Source organism: Gymnodraco acuticeps, unplaced genomic scaffold (genome assembly GCF_902827175.1).
Source record: "Gymnodraco acuticeps unplaced genomic scaffold, fGymAcu1.1, whole genome shotgun sequence".
NCBI lineage: Eukaryota > Metazoa > Chordata > Actinopteri > Perciformes > Bathydraconidae > Gymnodraco > Gymnodraco acuticeps.
The window spans coordinates 2,695,818-2,709,454 of record NW_022989985.1 but is presented as its reverse complement, the minus strand read 5'-3'; the positions used below and the strand labels follow the sequence as shown (position 1 = coordinate 2,709,454).

The window sequence follows — 13,637 nt, the reverse complement described above, 5'->3', positions numbered from 1 at the left end:
GCAGCACAAGTGAGTCTGCAGGAAGACACAGTGGGATCAGTACAGGAGGTGAGATTCAAAGAAAGAAATAACAAATGGAAACCTCAACAACATCAAGGCAAGTCAAAAGACAGAAAATGGGGGGGAAGTGAAAGGAAATGTGGTAAATGTGGGAAATCACAACATAGCAAGGAAGAAGGGTGTCCTGCAGCTAAAGCTACATGCCACAAGTGAAACAAAATAGGGCATTGGGCCAGAGTGTGCCGAAACAGCAATAGATCAGTGAATGAGGTCACAGGGACTGTACAGGCTGGCTGAGCAGACCCATTATTTCTTAGGCTCAGTGTGCAGTGCAGATGAGAAAGAGCAGTGGACAGTACAGCTCCAGGTAGATTCTACTCCAATGGAATTTAAAATTGACACAGGAGCTGATGTCAGCGTCTTATGTGAGGATGCATTTCACACACTCACTCCACCAAAAACACTGAAACCAGCTGACATCCCATTAGACAGCCCAGGAGGTGAACTGTTGTGTCTGGGACGCTTTAATGCTACAGTTAGTTACAAGGGAAATAACTACCTATTTGAAGCATATGTAGTCCGTGGCCAGAGTGTCAAAAACCTACTCAGCCGGGATTTGTCAGTGGAGATTAACCTGGTGAGGCGTGTTGATGAAGTGAAATTCACTACCAGTGAACACCTTCAAGCCTATGGTGAGCACGGCACACTAAAAACTGAACCTGTTAAAATCCAATTAAAAGATGGGGCTCAACCATATGCAGTACATACAGCACGTCGTGTGCCCTTCCCAATGTTACAGATGGTAAAAGAGGAACTGCAGAGGATGGAGAAGAACGGTGTCATCGAGAAGGTAACACAGCCAACTGAATGGTGTGCTCCTATGGTGCCCGTTCTAAAGAAAACCACAGGCAAAGCCAGGATCTGTGTGGACCTGAAAAGACTAAATGAGTCAGTAAAAAGAGAGCGCTACATCTTACCTACCTCTGATGAAATAACTGCAAAGCTAAGTGGTGCAACTGTGTTTTCCTCTCTCGACGCTGCAAGTGGGTTCTGGCAAATCCCACTGCACCCAGTCAGCTGTAAATTAACAACCTTTATAACACCGTTTGGCAGGTACTGTTTCAAAAGGTTACCTTTCGGGATTTCCAGTGCGCCTGAGATCTTCCAGCGGAAAATGCTAGAGACTCTGCAGGGGCTGGAAGGCGTTGAAGTCTTCATGGACGATATCCTGGTCTATGGGACATCGACAGAACAGCACGACGCCAGACTCGAGAAGGTACTACAGCGTGTTGAGTCAGCAGGCTTAAAACTCAATAAAGATAAATGCTCCCTCAGACAAAGCCAGCTACGCTTTCTGGGACATCTCATCGACCAGTCAGGAGTCAGGCCCGACCCTGATAAAGTTGAAGCCATACATCAGCTGGCTCCACCAGGAAACGTCCATGAGCTGAAAAGAGTCCTGGGCATGGTGAACTACCTGGGTAGGTACGTTCCAAACCTTTCCACAATAGGTCAACCACTGTACGAGCTTCTGAAGAGCAGGAAAATCTGGACCTGGGGTCACTCACAGCAGTCAGCTTTTGAGAACATTAAGATATTGCTGACCACAGCACCGGTTCTTGTCTTCTATGATGTGGCTAAAGCCACAGCGGTGTCTGCTGATGCCAGTAGCTATGGCCTGGGGGGGGTCCTCCTCCAGCTCCATGAAGAGGAGTGGAAGCCAGTAGCCTACTGTTCGAGGTGTCTCACAGAAGCGGAGACACGCTACGCCCAGATAGAAAAGGAGTGCTTGGCTAGCGTATGGGCCTGTGAAAAGTTTGACAAGTATCTATGTGGCTTGGATCAGTTCAGGCTGGAGACCGACCACAAACCATTAGTGCCACTGATCAACAAACAAAGCCTAGATAACGTCCCCTTGAGATGTCAGCGTCTACTAATGAGGCTCATGAGGTACAAACCTTTAGCAGAGCATGTGCCTGGGAAGACCCTTGTTGTCGCCGACACACTGTCCCGAAGCCCACAGACACATACAAAGGAAGAGACTGACACTCAAGAAGATGTGGCATGCTATGTAGCCACAGTGATACAGGGCATCCCAGCATCTCCAACGAGAATGGAGAATATCAGAAAAGAGACAGCAGCCGACAGTGAGCTTCAGGCTGTCATCAAGCTGATTAGGGCAGGATGGCCTGAATGCAGTAGTAATGTTCCACTGAACATCAGGGACTACACCAAAGTGAAAAATGAGCTATCGGAAGCTGATGGCTTAGTCATACGAGGAAACAGGATTGTGGTTCCGGGGTCACTGAGAGCAGACATTTTGCAGAAAATACATGAGGGACACCAGGGGCTCTCAAAATGCAGAGAAAGGGCGAATGCATCAGTTTGGTGGCCGGGGCTCTCTGTAGACATTAAGAACATTGTCAACATATGCAGGAGCTGCCAGGAGCAGAAGCGGGCTCAACAAAAGGAGCCGCTTATTTCCACACCGCTGCCTGATCGTCCGTGGAAAAGAATCGCTCTCGACCTCTGTGAACATAACAAGCACAACTACCTTGTTATTTCAGACTACTATTCACGGTACCTGGAGATACTACAACTACCATCTACGACAAGTGCCCTTGTCATCCAGAGACTTAAAACGACCTTTGCTAGGTTTGGAATTCCTGAAGAGGTTGTGAGTAACAATGGTCCCCAATTCTCCAGTGCAGAATTCCGGGAGCTGGCACAGCGGTTGGACTTCAGACACATCACGTCTAGTCCTCACCATCCTCAAGGAAACGGTCATGCAGAAAGAGCAGTACAGACCGCTAAGAGAATCCTTCGTCAGGAAGATCCACTGATAGCCCTTATGTGCTATAGATCGACTCCCTGTACTACCACAGGAGTCAGTCCAGCAGAACTGCTAATGGGGAGAAAGATCAGAACGACGCTCCCGACACTCGAGAAAAATCTACGGCCTAAATGGCCTAACAGACAGATTGTCAAACTAAAAGACACGAGTGAGAAAGCAAAACAAGCTTTTTATTACAACCGACGACACGGTGCCAGGCATCTACCAGCTCTACAGCCAGGAGACACAGTCTACACCAAGCTCGACAACGAGAAGTCCTGGAAGACACCTGCGATCGTCTCAAAAGAGTGTGTTACTCCGAGGTCTTACCTCATTAAGACACAAGGAGGTGCAGTGCTGCGGCGGAACCGACTTCATCTCCGGGCAGAACCAACTTCCCGACCTGCACAGCACATCCCACTAACACCAGCAGAGAGTGCTGTGGCGATTTCCCAGCCTGTAAGCGCCAACACACCAGAGACTGTTACCCTGAAACCAAGTGAGGTGACAACCCATACACCAACACCAGGACGTGTTCAGACCAGGTCTGGCCGTGTCAGTAAGCCGGCCACTAGGTTGGACTTGTAGACAGGAGTGTTTTGGGTGTTTCACAATGACCTCTGGGGGTGAATGAAAAAAAACACCTATGGCCTTTGGGAGGGAGAAAATGAATAGGGAAACACAGGTGGACTCTGAGTCTGCTGAATTTTGGGTTCTGTTTATTGTGAATGTTATGCACACATGTGATATTACTGCTGCAATGTTTAGAAAAGAAAACTTGCATCTTGAATTTTATTTTATAACAGCACTACTGAAGGTATTGGTTACCCATCTTTATCAACATTAAGTTAACCTGTATTCATAGGACATTTTTGGTTAGTCAGTACGACTGAATGAACATTTGCTATCAAAGTTTGACTGTTGTTTACTATTACAGGATGATGCTGTGACTAATCTGTCAAAACTCTTTACAGTTATTTAAGATTAAATAACTAGGAAAAAGGGGAGATGTCACATATGCATATTAGTTATGACAGTGTTGCGACATGCTTTACGGCATGCGAGGGATTGCTTTACTTCAGAGTAAGCCCGCGAGTTGTGTTGTAGCTGCCTACTGTAATGTCTTGACTTACTGTACAATAAACCTGAGTCGTGAAAGATACTCGACCCTCGATCATTCTACAATAACTAGCAAACTAAAGATCATGTACATCCACTGCACACATAATCTGAAATAACAACTCATATTTCTCGCATCAAATGACATCAAAACGCATTTTAATGGCCAAACTAACTTTAAAATAGGCATTTTCCACCGAGAATAAAACGAAGTTTGGCCACGTTTTCTTTTTCTGCAGGGAGAAATTTGAAGATCACGTGACATAGACGCCAGCCATTGGAATGAATGGTGAAAAAAAACGGGGTTTGTCAAACAGAGCACATGGTGTAGTCCCCCCCTCCCCCACCCCGTCCCCAGAACTACACATGATGGCTATTGTGTGTTTTGCAACATGCTCTATGGCACGTCTCTAGCCCAGTGGTTCCCAAACTTTTTGTGCCCAAGGCACACCAAAGGACAAGTAAAAATCTCAAGGCACACCTATTGTGCAAAATAGCCCTTATAACACGTGTTATCACTCATATCATGTACAATATCTGTAAATGTGCATAATTATTTACTAATGCCAAATAAAATGTGACAAAGACAATTATATTACTCATAAAATATTTATTAACGAAATATTTCAGAAATTAATTTGAAACTTTATCAAATTAGGCTTCATCAAAGCAGCAACACACTCATTTAAACCAGACAGGTCACACAATTAAAAATGAGAACTGTCAATGCAAGGAAGCTGCATTGTCCATGGTCCTGAACTACAAATTATAAATGTAACATTTCAGCAATCAGCATTGAAACATCTGCTATTGTAAATATTTTTGCCGACTTACAAATTAGTGAGATACATGTGCCTGTCGGGGCGCGCAGACATTTTTTAATCCTTGGTGGCACTGAGGAGAGGGCCACTCGCAAGTCCTGTTCAACAGAGAGCCGTGACCTCCTGTTGTTCTTCATGTAAATCAGAGTAGAGAACGCTAACTCCAGAGATGGGGTCGTTACTAAATTTTTTTTAATATATATTACATATTACTTTAAAAAAAAAAAAAGTAATATAATACACTACTTCGTTACTATCTACATAAAGTAACTCGTTACTTTACTCGCCGAGCACGTACGAACTGCGCATGCGTGAGTGGCAATAACTTTCCTTACCAGCAGGCGGCGGTAGTGTGTATTTGTCATTCAAAACTGGCAACAACTGGAAGACAGAGAAGAAGAACAGACTACGTGATATAAACAAACAACAAATAGCGTGAGCGGTAGCTTCACCTTAGCATGTGTTCTTTGCAGGTGCTTGTTGAGGTTTGACGTGGTGTTTACAGCAGTGGATAACAGCTTCTGGCCTGGACACAGTTTGCACCTCACCGTCACATTCCTGTCTATTCTTCGGACGAACTCAAAATAATGGGCATACCTCCACCCCTCGAAAGTTATCGCTGACTCAGCCATGTTTATGCAGCACTGCACGTGGAGATGTGGACGCGCAAATCGCGCAGATTACGTACATATAAACCAACCTACAAAGTACTGATATAGTAAATTAAAAAATCATTATTTTTGTGTAGTTGTATATTGCAGTGACGTGCGGTGAGGTTCATGGCTGGTGAGGCACTGACTCTTTCAGAGTCAGATTTACAAATATCATATTTTGACCATAATCGACATATTCGGTTATTTTCAAAAGCTTTTTTAGTTTAACAGACTACAAAAGGATACCCAAAATCTAAATATTGGATTGTTCTTTCTTAGTAAGATCCCATTTTCTTTACAATTGGGGTCTTACCTTGACTTGAAGTCCATGCTATCCTTCTGGACAACAATCTCTATTACTTTTTTGTAAAAGTCCTCCTTATCTTCCTCTAGTTTCAAAAGTCTAGTTTGTTGTTTGCGTCGCGTCTACCGTCTCTGCGTAGAATAACAGTAGCAACAAGAACCTGTGGGCTCACTTGCGCCCCCTTCAGTGCGGCAGAGGTTATGGCTGCCTCCCCTGGTGCTTTTTTCATTGTCGTTGTATGATGAGACCAGCGAGCCTAAATATCATATATACGTGAAATAAGTTATTTAGAGACTATGGATGGCGAGGATAAATGTAATAAAGGAATCTACAAACATTACATTGGTGACATACAGTGAGGTGGTGCAGGCATGCGCTTAGGGCCCGCTTTCCAGACAGTTTCTGTGGGGTGACGCATTCTGAGGTGAGGCAGAGCTCATTTGTGCCTCACCGGCCTCACCTCACCAGACCCATCCCCCCCATCCTAACCCTAACCACTTTTTTTACCTAATCCTAATCTTCCTTCCTCCCTCCCAAACCTAAACCCCAAAACCTCTCCTACTGTAAGAAATTAAAATCAATGTTGATATGACGTAATTTAAATTAAATACAGGGTTTTAATTTAAAGCAGTTTTATTCTGAAAAAAACGGAAGTTCACACTAACTATTAATTTAACACTTTTATTCTGAAAATTCGTCATTTCCGCGTTAGCATTAGCATGTGGCTAACGTTTTGAAAACCGTGAATTGAAGGTGAAATCAAATGACATGTGATGTTGCACACTAAACACACTGGGATTAACACTCATTTATTGACGCTGAAATAACGTTTATCAGGGAATGTTTAAATAACCACAGATTGGGTAAGTACACAACACGGGAGTCGGGACGTCACTTGCCTCAAAGGTTGAGAAGTAGGGGTGGGCGGATCGATCCCAAAATATCGATACCTCCGATATTACGTTACGTTTCAAAATATCGATACTAGAGCCAATAGGATCGATACTATTATACTTTTTTTCTCATCTCCTCTACTCGTCAATTTCTTCAAAAAACTATGTGCAGACGAACACAAGTATATGCTCTTTTCTTCTCTCTCCACTGCTGTCCTCTTCTCCTCGAGGCTCCCTGCCTGAACGCCGATTATCAAGCTGACTGACAGCAGCCAGCAGGGCAGGACAGCAGCAGCCAGCGACTCGCGAGTGCAACACACACACGCGCATGATGGCTGAGAGAAAGAGCAGCGTTGTGTGGAGCAATTTCACAACTGGCCATTAAAACTTAGCGAACTGTGATGTGTGCAAGAAGACAGTTCGCTACTTTGGCCACTTTGTATTGTTATTTTTCATGTTTGCACTTTAAATTTGCAAAAGTAAAACGTGTATTTGTCTATAAAAACTGTCCTGTCTTTATTCATGAAAATGAATTCAGATTTAGTCTATTTATGATGATTTCAGCTCAAAAATCATGTCATGCAGCTCTCCCCTATATGAAAGTACATAAGACGCTTTTCATAAAAAAAAGTATCGGTATTGATATCGGTATCGGCCAGTGCTTGAATTGGAATGAAAAAGGTGCCAGTACTCTAAAATCAGCAACTTTTTCAAGTCAATTTTATATATACAGCCCACAAACAAGAATTTGGCTACTATAATGCTGGTGGGTTTGTCTCTTTACTACTGTATATTTTAGAAAGGTTCACTGTACTTAACATTTTTTATGATAGGCAGCGGATATGGCTAAAGCTCAATAAGGTCAATATTAACTGAAAATATAACAATCAAAGTCTAGATCTTCTGCTGAAGACACATGAAGCAGAGACCTTTCAGATGAGAGCCCCTCTGGTGGTGTTCAACATTAATGACAAGGAAACAAAGCTCTGGTCAGAAGCCTTTTTTATAAAAAGCTTTAACAAAATTAAGTATTTCTGTACATTTTGAATGCAATCTAACTTTCCAACTCAGAAAACGAAAAACGAAAAAGTGCCAAAAGTCTTCTCACATGGCTGAGCTGCTTTGCAATATACTTCACCACTGAAGAATACAAATATGTATAAAGTAAACTATGATGCAATCTAACTTTCCAACTCAGAAAAATGATAAAGAGCATGAACAAAGAACATGTAAAAACAAATGCAAAATGTGCACAATCTAAAATGAGAAACTGTAACTGCAAGTAACAAAGTCTGAGCCATGGTAAAGAGTTACATTGAACACCAAGCTGATCAGATAACTCCCTGGTTGGTCTGAAGTCCTTCTATCTCCAGGATCTGTACAAATCGGCACATTATGCCAAAAGTCTTCTCACTGGGTGAGCTGCTTTGCAATATACTTCACATTGTTAGAAAAGGCTCCAGAAGGCCTTTGGGACATCAGTATCAGGGGCTGGAGCTGGACAGGCTCTTTCATCAGCACTTCTCCTTCCCTTTGCCAGCCAGGACCTCACATACTGTTCCAGATTGAACTGTCCTAGTGATGGTCCATTACATTTAATGAAAACCAGGCTGGACAGTCGGCTGACAAAGAGAGCATTCCTTTTTGCAGTAAGGATATCGTTCATGCAGCTGAATGCCCGCTCACACTCACTAGTGGAGACAGCGATGGTTCGGACTGCTTTCAGTAGAGGCTCCATGGCAGCAGGTGTACGGGATGCCCTGGTTTCCTTGTATTCGCGAAAGCCCTGAACAGTCTCTCTTCTGTCCACTTTCAGCACTTCGCACAAACGTAGCACCTCTACGTCCCCATACTGTACGTCTAACTCCTCTTCAGGCCAACTTCCAGGATGGATAACTTTCATGTCCTGGATTAGCTGATTGTCCCGGGCCTCCCGGCCATGTAATGGGATTTCTCTTGTGCTGACATGAGAGGAGGTTGTGGAAGTCATTCTGTGTCTCAGATTCTCTACCATACTGCGGAAAAACTGACCTGCATGAATCTGTACAAGCCTGCCATTCTCACGCAGGGCAACACCCTTGAAGGACTTCTCAGCTAGAGCTGTATGAACTGTAGTCATGTGTGGGCCAGGCATGGTGACCATGGATTCAAAAACTCGTATTTCTCGAGTTAAGAGCCTATCTGCTGTAGGCAGTGTCATCTCTCTTTTTTGGAGTTGCCGAGAGAGGTCGCTGAGCTCTGTGAGCGCATCGTACATCAGTCCCAGATTGCTGACAAACGTTGCAGATGTGAGCACATCATCCAGGCCCTTGTACTTTGCTCTGTCTCTGGAATCCCTGCTCGTGTCGTTTGCAGCATTTGTGAAGTGATCATGAAGCACTCGGTAGTTTTCCCAGACTGCTCTGACGCTCCTTTCACTTGAAGCCACCCAGCGGATGGACAAAACACGCCCTATCACCAGGAGACGCTGTCCGACTGCTTGCGCACACTGCGCTAACTGCCTCTGATTTTTGGGGGAGGCATGGAACAAGGAATAGAGTTTGTCAAAAAAGATCTGGAAATGATTGAGCCCTGAGACCTCCTTGACCACATCCCCAACTGCCAGCTCTAGACGATGATTGGAGCAGTGCCACACAAACAGGCTTGGGAATTTACTACACAACTGGGTAGCAACGCCTGTTCTCTTCCCTAGCATGACTGAAGCCCCATCACATGCAAAAGAAACGAAACACTGACCTAAAAAGTCCTCATTAAAATCTCTTCCAAGACACTCCATTAACGCCTTTGTGATGTCATCAGCCGTTGTTCCATCCAACTCGATCAGCTCCCAAAAAAACGTTTCGGGCTCAGCATCAGCTAATGCTGAGCGTAGACACACAACAAGCACCGTTTTACCACTAATAGTGGTAGATTCATCGACCAAAACACAGAGTTTTCTTTGGTTTTCTGTAATGTCTTTTGCCATTTTTTTCTTCAGCTCATGAGCTATGTGGTCGATGATTTCGCCACAGGTTTTATTGGAGTGCAAAACCCTGCCCACGTTCAGCCCATTCAGTTTCTGTACATTCAAATCAATTGGCATGTCTGTGAATGGCCGGCTATGTTTGCCAATTTTATATGCCGTTCGAAAAAACTCTGATAGTGGTGTCTAATTCAGATTTATGCATAGACTGCACTTGATGTTGAATAGTTTCACGTGAAGCAGATGTAAGGATGTCAGCAGCTTTTACATGGGCTTGTGATTCTTTATGTTCTTTGATTTTTTTTCTCAGGCTAGCTTGTTGTTTGCCCTTGTAAACACCGAAATGAGACACTGCACACTCACCCCATTCAGTTGACAGTTTCAGTCCTTGTCCAGTGTGTATTCCCAAAGATTTGACATCTCTGCATATCCGACATCCTAGCTTCTTATCTTTAAGAAGGAGCCATGCATTGGTCTTGCAAAAATATTGCACCTGGTCCGTTGTCCAGCAGTCAGGTGCATCGCTTTGCCCGGTGTTGGTGGTGGCAGTTGCGCCAGCAGCAGCTAACGTTAGAGGCTCTGGAGGAGGCGGCGGAGCTAGTGCTAATGCTAATGCACTAGAACTTGGAGCAGGAGGATCAACCAAAGAAAGCTCCCCATCAGACACAATTTCCAACACAGGCACAGTGTATTTGAAGTTTCTTCCGGCGACAACCGCTGTCTTTTTGCACTTTTATTAATCCACGCTAACATTTTAGAAATGCTAATTTGTGACGTGACTTGCTTTCCTTCTCTCGGGGGCGTGCCTGCTCTGTTCTATCACTCTACATAGCCACCCACTGGGTGGGAGTTGCACTGCATAAACACAACACACGTGCATCTAGGTATGTAAATTGTAAAGCATTAAAACATGGTTTTACTAACAGTTTTCAGTATGTTGTTACTTCGGCATTATTATTATTATTATTATTATTATTTTGAAACGTGTATTACTATTAAATCACGGTCAAATAGGTTAATTTTGACATAGTCGTTTCCACCACAGTATTTACATGGAGAAGATAAGCCCCGCCCCCTCTCCAGCACGTTCTGTTTGAATGACAGGAGTAAACAGCTGACAGCCACTGTGAAACTCCAGCGGTTAGAGCGATGAGAATGTCCGTTCGGCACCTCATGACGCATCTACTGAGTACCGGGCGGCTGTATATATATATATATATATATGGATGTATAATAAGAACGGCGGGAGAGTGTTGAGTACTGGCACGGTGCATGAGTACCGGAGTACCGCCAGCATGCCGGTACTGAGCAAGAAGTGCCGGTACTCCATGGGTCAGAACCAGAAGTGCCGGTACTGCGTACCGGTGAGTACCGGCCCAATTCCAGCACTGGTATCGGCGATACTGTCCCTGAAATACTTGGTATCGGATCGAATCCAGATTTTGTGGTATCGCCCACCCCTATTGAGAAGGAGGGGCGTTGAGGCTCCGCCCATGTTGAGCTCCCGCCCATCTTGAGGTACTGCGCACTGCAGTGAGGGGTACTACCCATAGATATAGATAATGGTATATAAAAAATAGAAAATGAAAAATAGTAGAAATAGTATAGTAATAGTAGAAAAATTGTATATATATCTATGGTACTACCCAGTAACTGGCTGGAGCGCGGGCACTTATTTTGTGAGCACGCTCAAGCCAGTTACTGTGTGGTGAGGTGAGGCACAGATGAGCTCTGCCTCACCTCAGAATGCGTCACCTCACAGAAACTGTCTGGAAAGCGGGGCCTAAGCGCATGCCTGCACCATCTCACTGTATGTCACCAATGTAATGTTTGTAGATCCCTTTATTACATTTATCCTCGCCATCCATAGTCTCTAAATAACTTATTTCACGTATATATGATATTTAGGCCCGCTGGTCTCATCATACAACGGCAATGAAAAAAGCACCAGGAGAGGCAGCCATAACCTCTGCCGCACTGAAGGGGGCGCAAGTGAGCCCACAGGTTCTTGTTGCTACTGTTATTCTACACAGACACAAACAACAAGCTAGACTTTTGAAACTAGAGGAAGATAAGGAGGACTTTTACCAAAATGTAATGGAGATTGTTGGCCAGAAGGAGAGCATGGACTTCATCTTCAAGTCAAGGTAAGACCACAATTGTAATGAACATGGGATCTTACTAAGAAAGAACAATACAATATTTAGATTTTGGGTATCCTTTTGTTGAACAGTCTGTTTAAAATGAATCGAAGCATCAGACTAAAAAAGCTTTTGAAAATAACCGAACATTTCGATTAAGGTCAAAATATAATATTTGTAAATCTGACTGAAAGAGTCAGTGCCTCACCAGCCATGAACCTCACCGCACGTCACTGGCGTCTATTATCAACGCTATGGGAGGTCTATGAAGGTCTATGGGACGCCCTGCCCGTTGAAAACTGACTTCCAAGGGGTACCCTGTACGTAATAGAGTTACGGGGAGGGGCCCTGACCGTCCGTCAATATGTGACGGGTTGGGAGTGAGAATGTGTTGCTTTGAAGGGAATGTGATCCCATTTATGTTTCCTTAGTAACATAATCTTACCTTTCGTTGGTCCTGTTTTGTCTGTATCAAAAAGGTTAAAGAAATATATTGAAAAGTAGCTGGTTACTTCTTCTTATAGTTCTTTTAGTAGTGTTGGTTTATTGTTTGAGGGTTTTAAAGTCATATTTTGGCAATATCTTACACTAAATTCTAGTGCCCGAGTAATCCATGTAGTCAGAATGGACCATAACAGTTCAATAATGCCAACTTATTCACCTTATATTTAACACCTGTGCTTTTTTGACTATGCAGCGTGCGTCAAGTTTTCAAAGAACATTGCAAAGAGCATGCCTGGCATTGTCAGGAAAAATACAGGGGTCTAGACACAATATCACTTGCTCCTATACCTTATAGGCCTACGCCTTGAATATTTATCCAGTCCATATCCAGAAACCAACAAGTGTTCACAAACTATTCAAACGGCATGACACAGTCTTATATGATCCAAATTTACAGGAAAGGTCCTGCAGATGTATACTGTAATTTAGCTAGCGCGGCTAACACTAGCCGACAAGTAGCTGCACTCACAATCTCTTTACGTTGCTTAAAACAAACAAAACATCGACAATATTCGACTTCTAAAAGAAAATGTAACATTACCTGTTAGCTGTTGTGTCGTTTTTTCCATGCTGTCATATCGATAGCGTTCCCATGATGTGGAGCACACCTGGTGCCCTGCAGACATTACACGAGTTGTTTGAGTCAGGCCAACAGGTCAGAGGTTAACTTCCCTAAATGATCACTTTACATATTTTCTTTTGAGCACGTTATGGTTGAGGTTGACCAGTAGTTTCCTTTGGCTACTTACCTACAAATAATTTCTTCAGGAATATAGGAACTTGTTAGCTACAGAGTATTATATTTCCCCTTTTGTAGTTGGAGACCCTTCACCTGTTTTCCTGTTCTTCCTTACAAGCTGCACTCCTGACATTCAGAGAGCTAACAACATTATGACAGAATGGCATTTTCTGTGTACAGGGCTGGCAACAGGGTCCATTCATTGTCTTACGAACAATGAATTAGCTTTTAGGCAGACATAATCATTAGCTTGATCAACCCTAAAAAAAAGTATGCTTAAAAAATGTAAAAGCTTCACATGAGCCACTCCAAATGTCTCATAGTGAAAATAGCATCAGGTACGAAATCTACTGCAATTTGTATTGAATTAATTAAAGGGTTAAAGTACAAAGCACAGACACTTTAAAGCACCAGCAGCAATCTATGCATGTCATAAATTACTCCTTTTGACTGGGAAATTAGTCAAAACCATACAGTCTATGGTTAGAAAGCTGCAGTTCAAGCCAAAACAATTTGAGCCAAAGTGACACAAAATTGACGGGAATTGAATACCCAGTCATGTACCATAACACAACTTAAGATCACCCTGAAAGTGTATGCCATTCATATTAACAAATGTGTGAAACAACTATACCTATCAATTATTCACTCCAACTGGTAGAGTTTGT

The 13,637-nt window shown here is 43.4% G+C and overlaps 1 protein-coding gene across 1 annotated transcript; it reads left to right on the top strand.

Moving 5' to 3' along the window:
- Positions 1-377: 377 nt before the first annotated feature.
- On the top strand, positions 378-3,421 carry LOC117543956 (uncharacterized protein K02A2.6-like). Its single transcript, XM_034212648.1, has one exon. It carries the CDS (start codon positions 383-385, stop codon positions 3,419-3,421), a length of 3,039 nt encoding a protein of 1,012 aa, XP_034068539.1. The 5' UTR covers positions 378-382.
- Positions 3,422-13,637: the final 10,216 nt, after the last annotated feature.

What these genes read in the sequence shown, in the direction of transcription:
- LOC117543956 (XM_034212648.1), top strand. Translation starts at nt 383, where the DNA reads ATGGAATTTAAAATTGACACAGGAGCTGATGTCAGCGTCTTATGTGAG.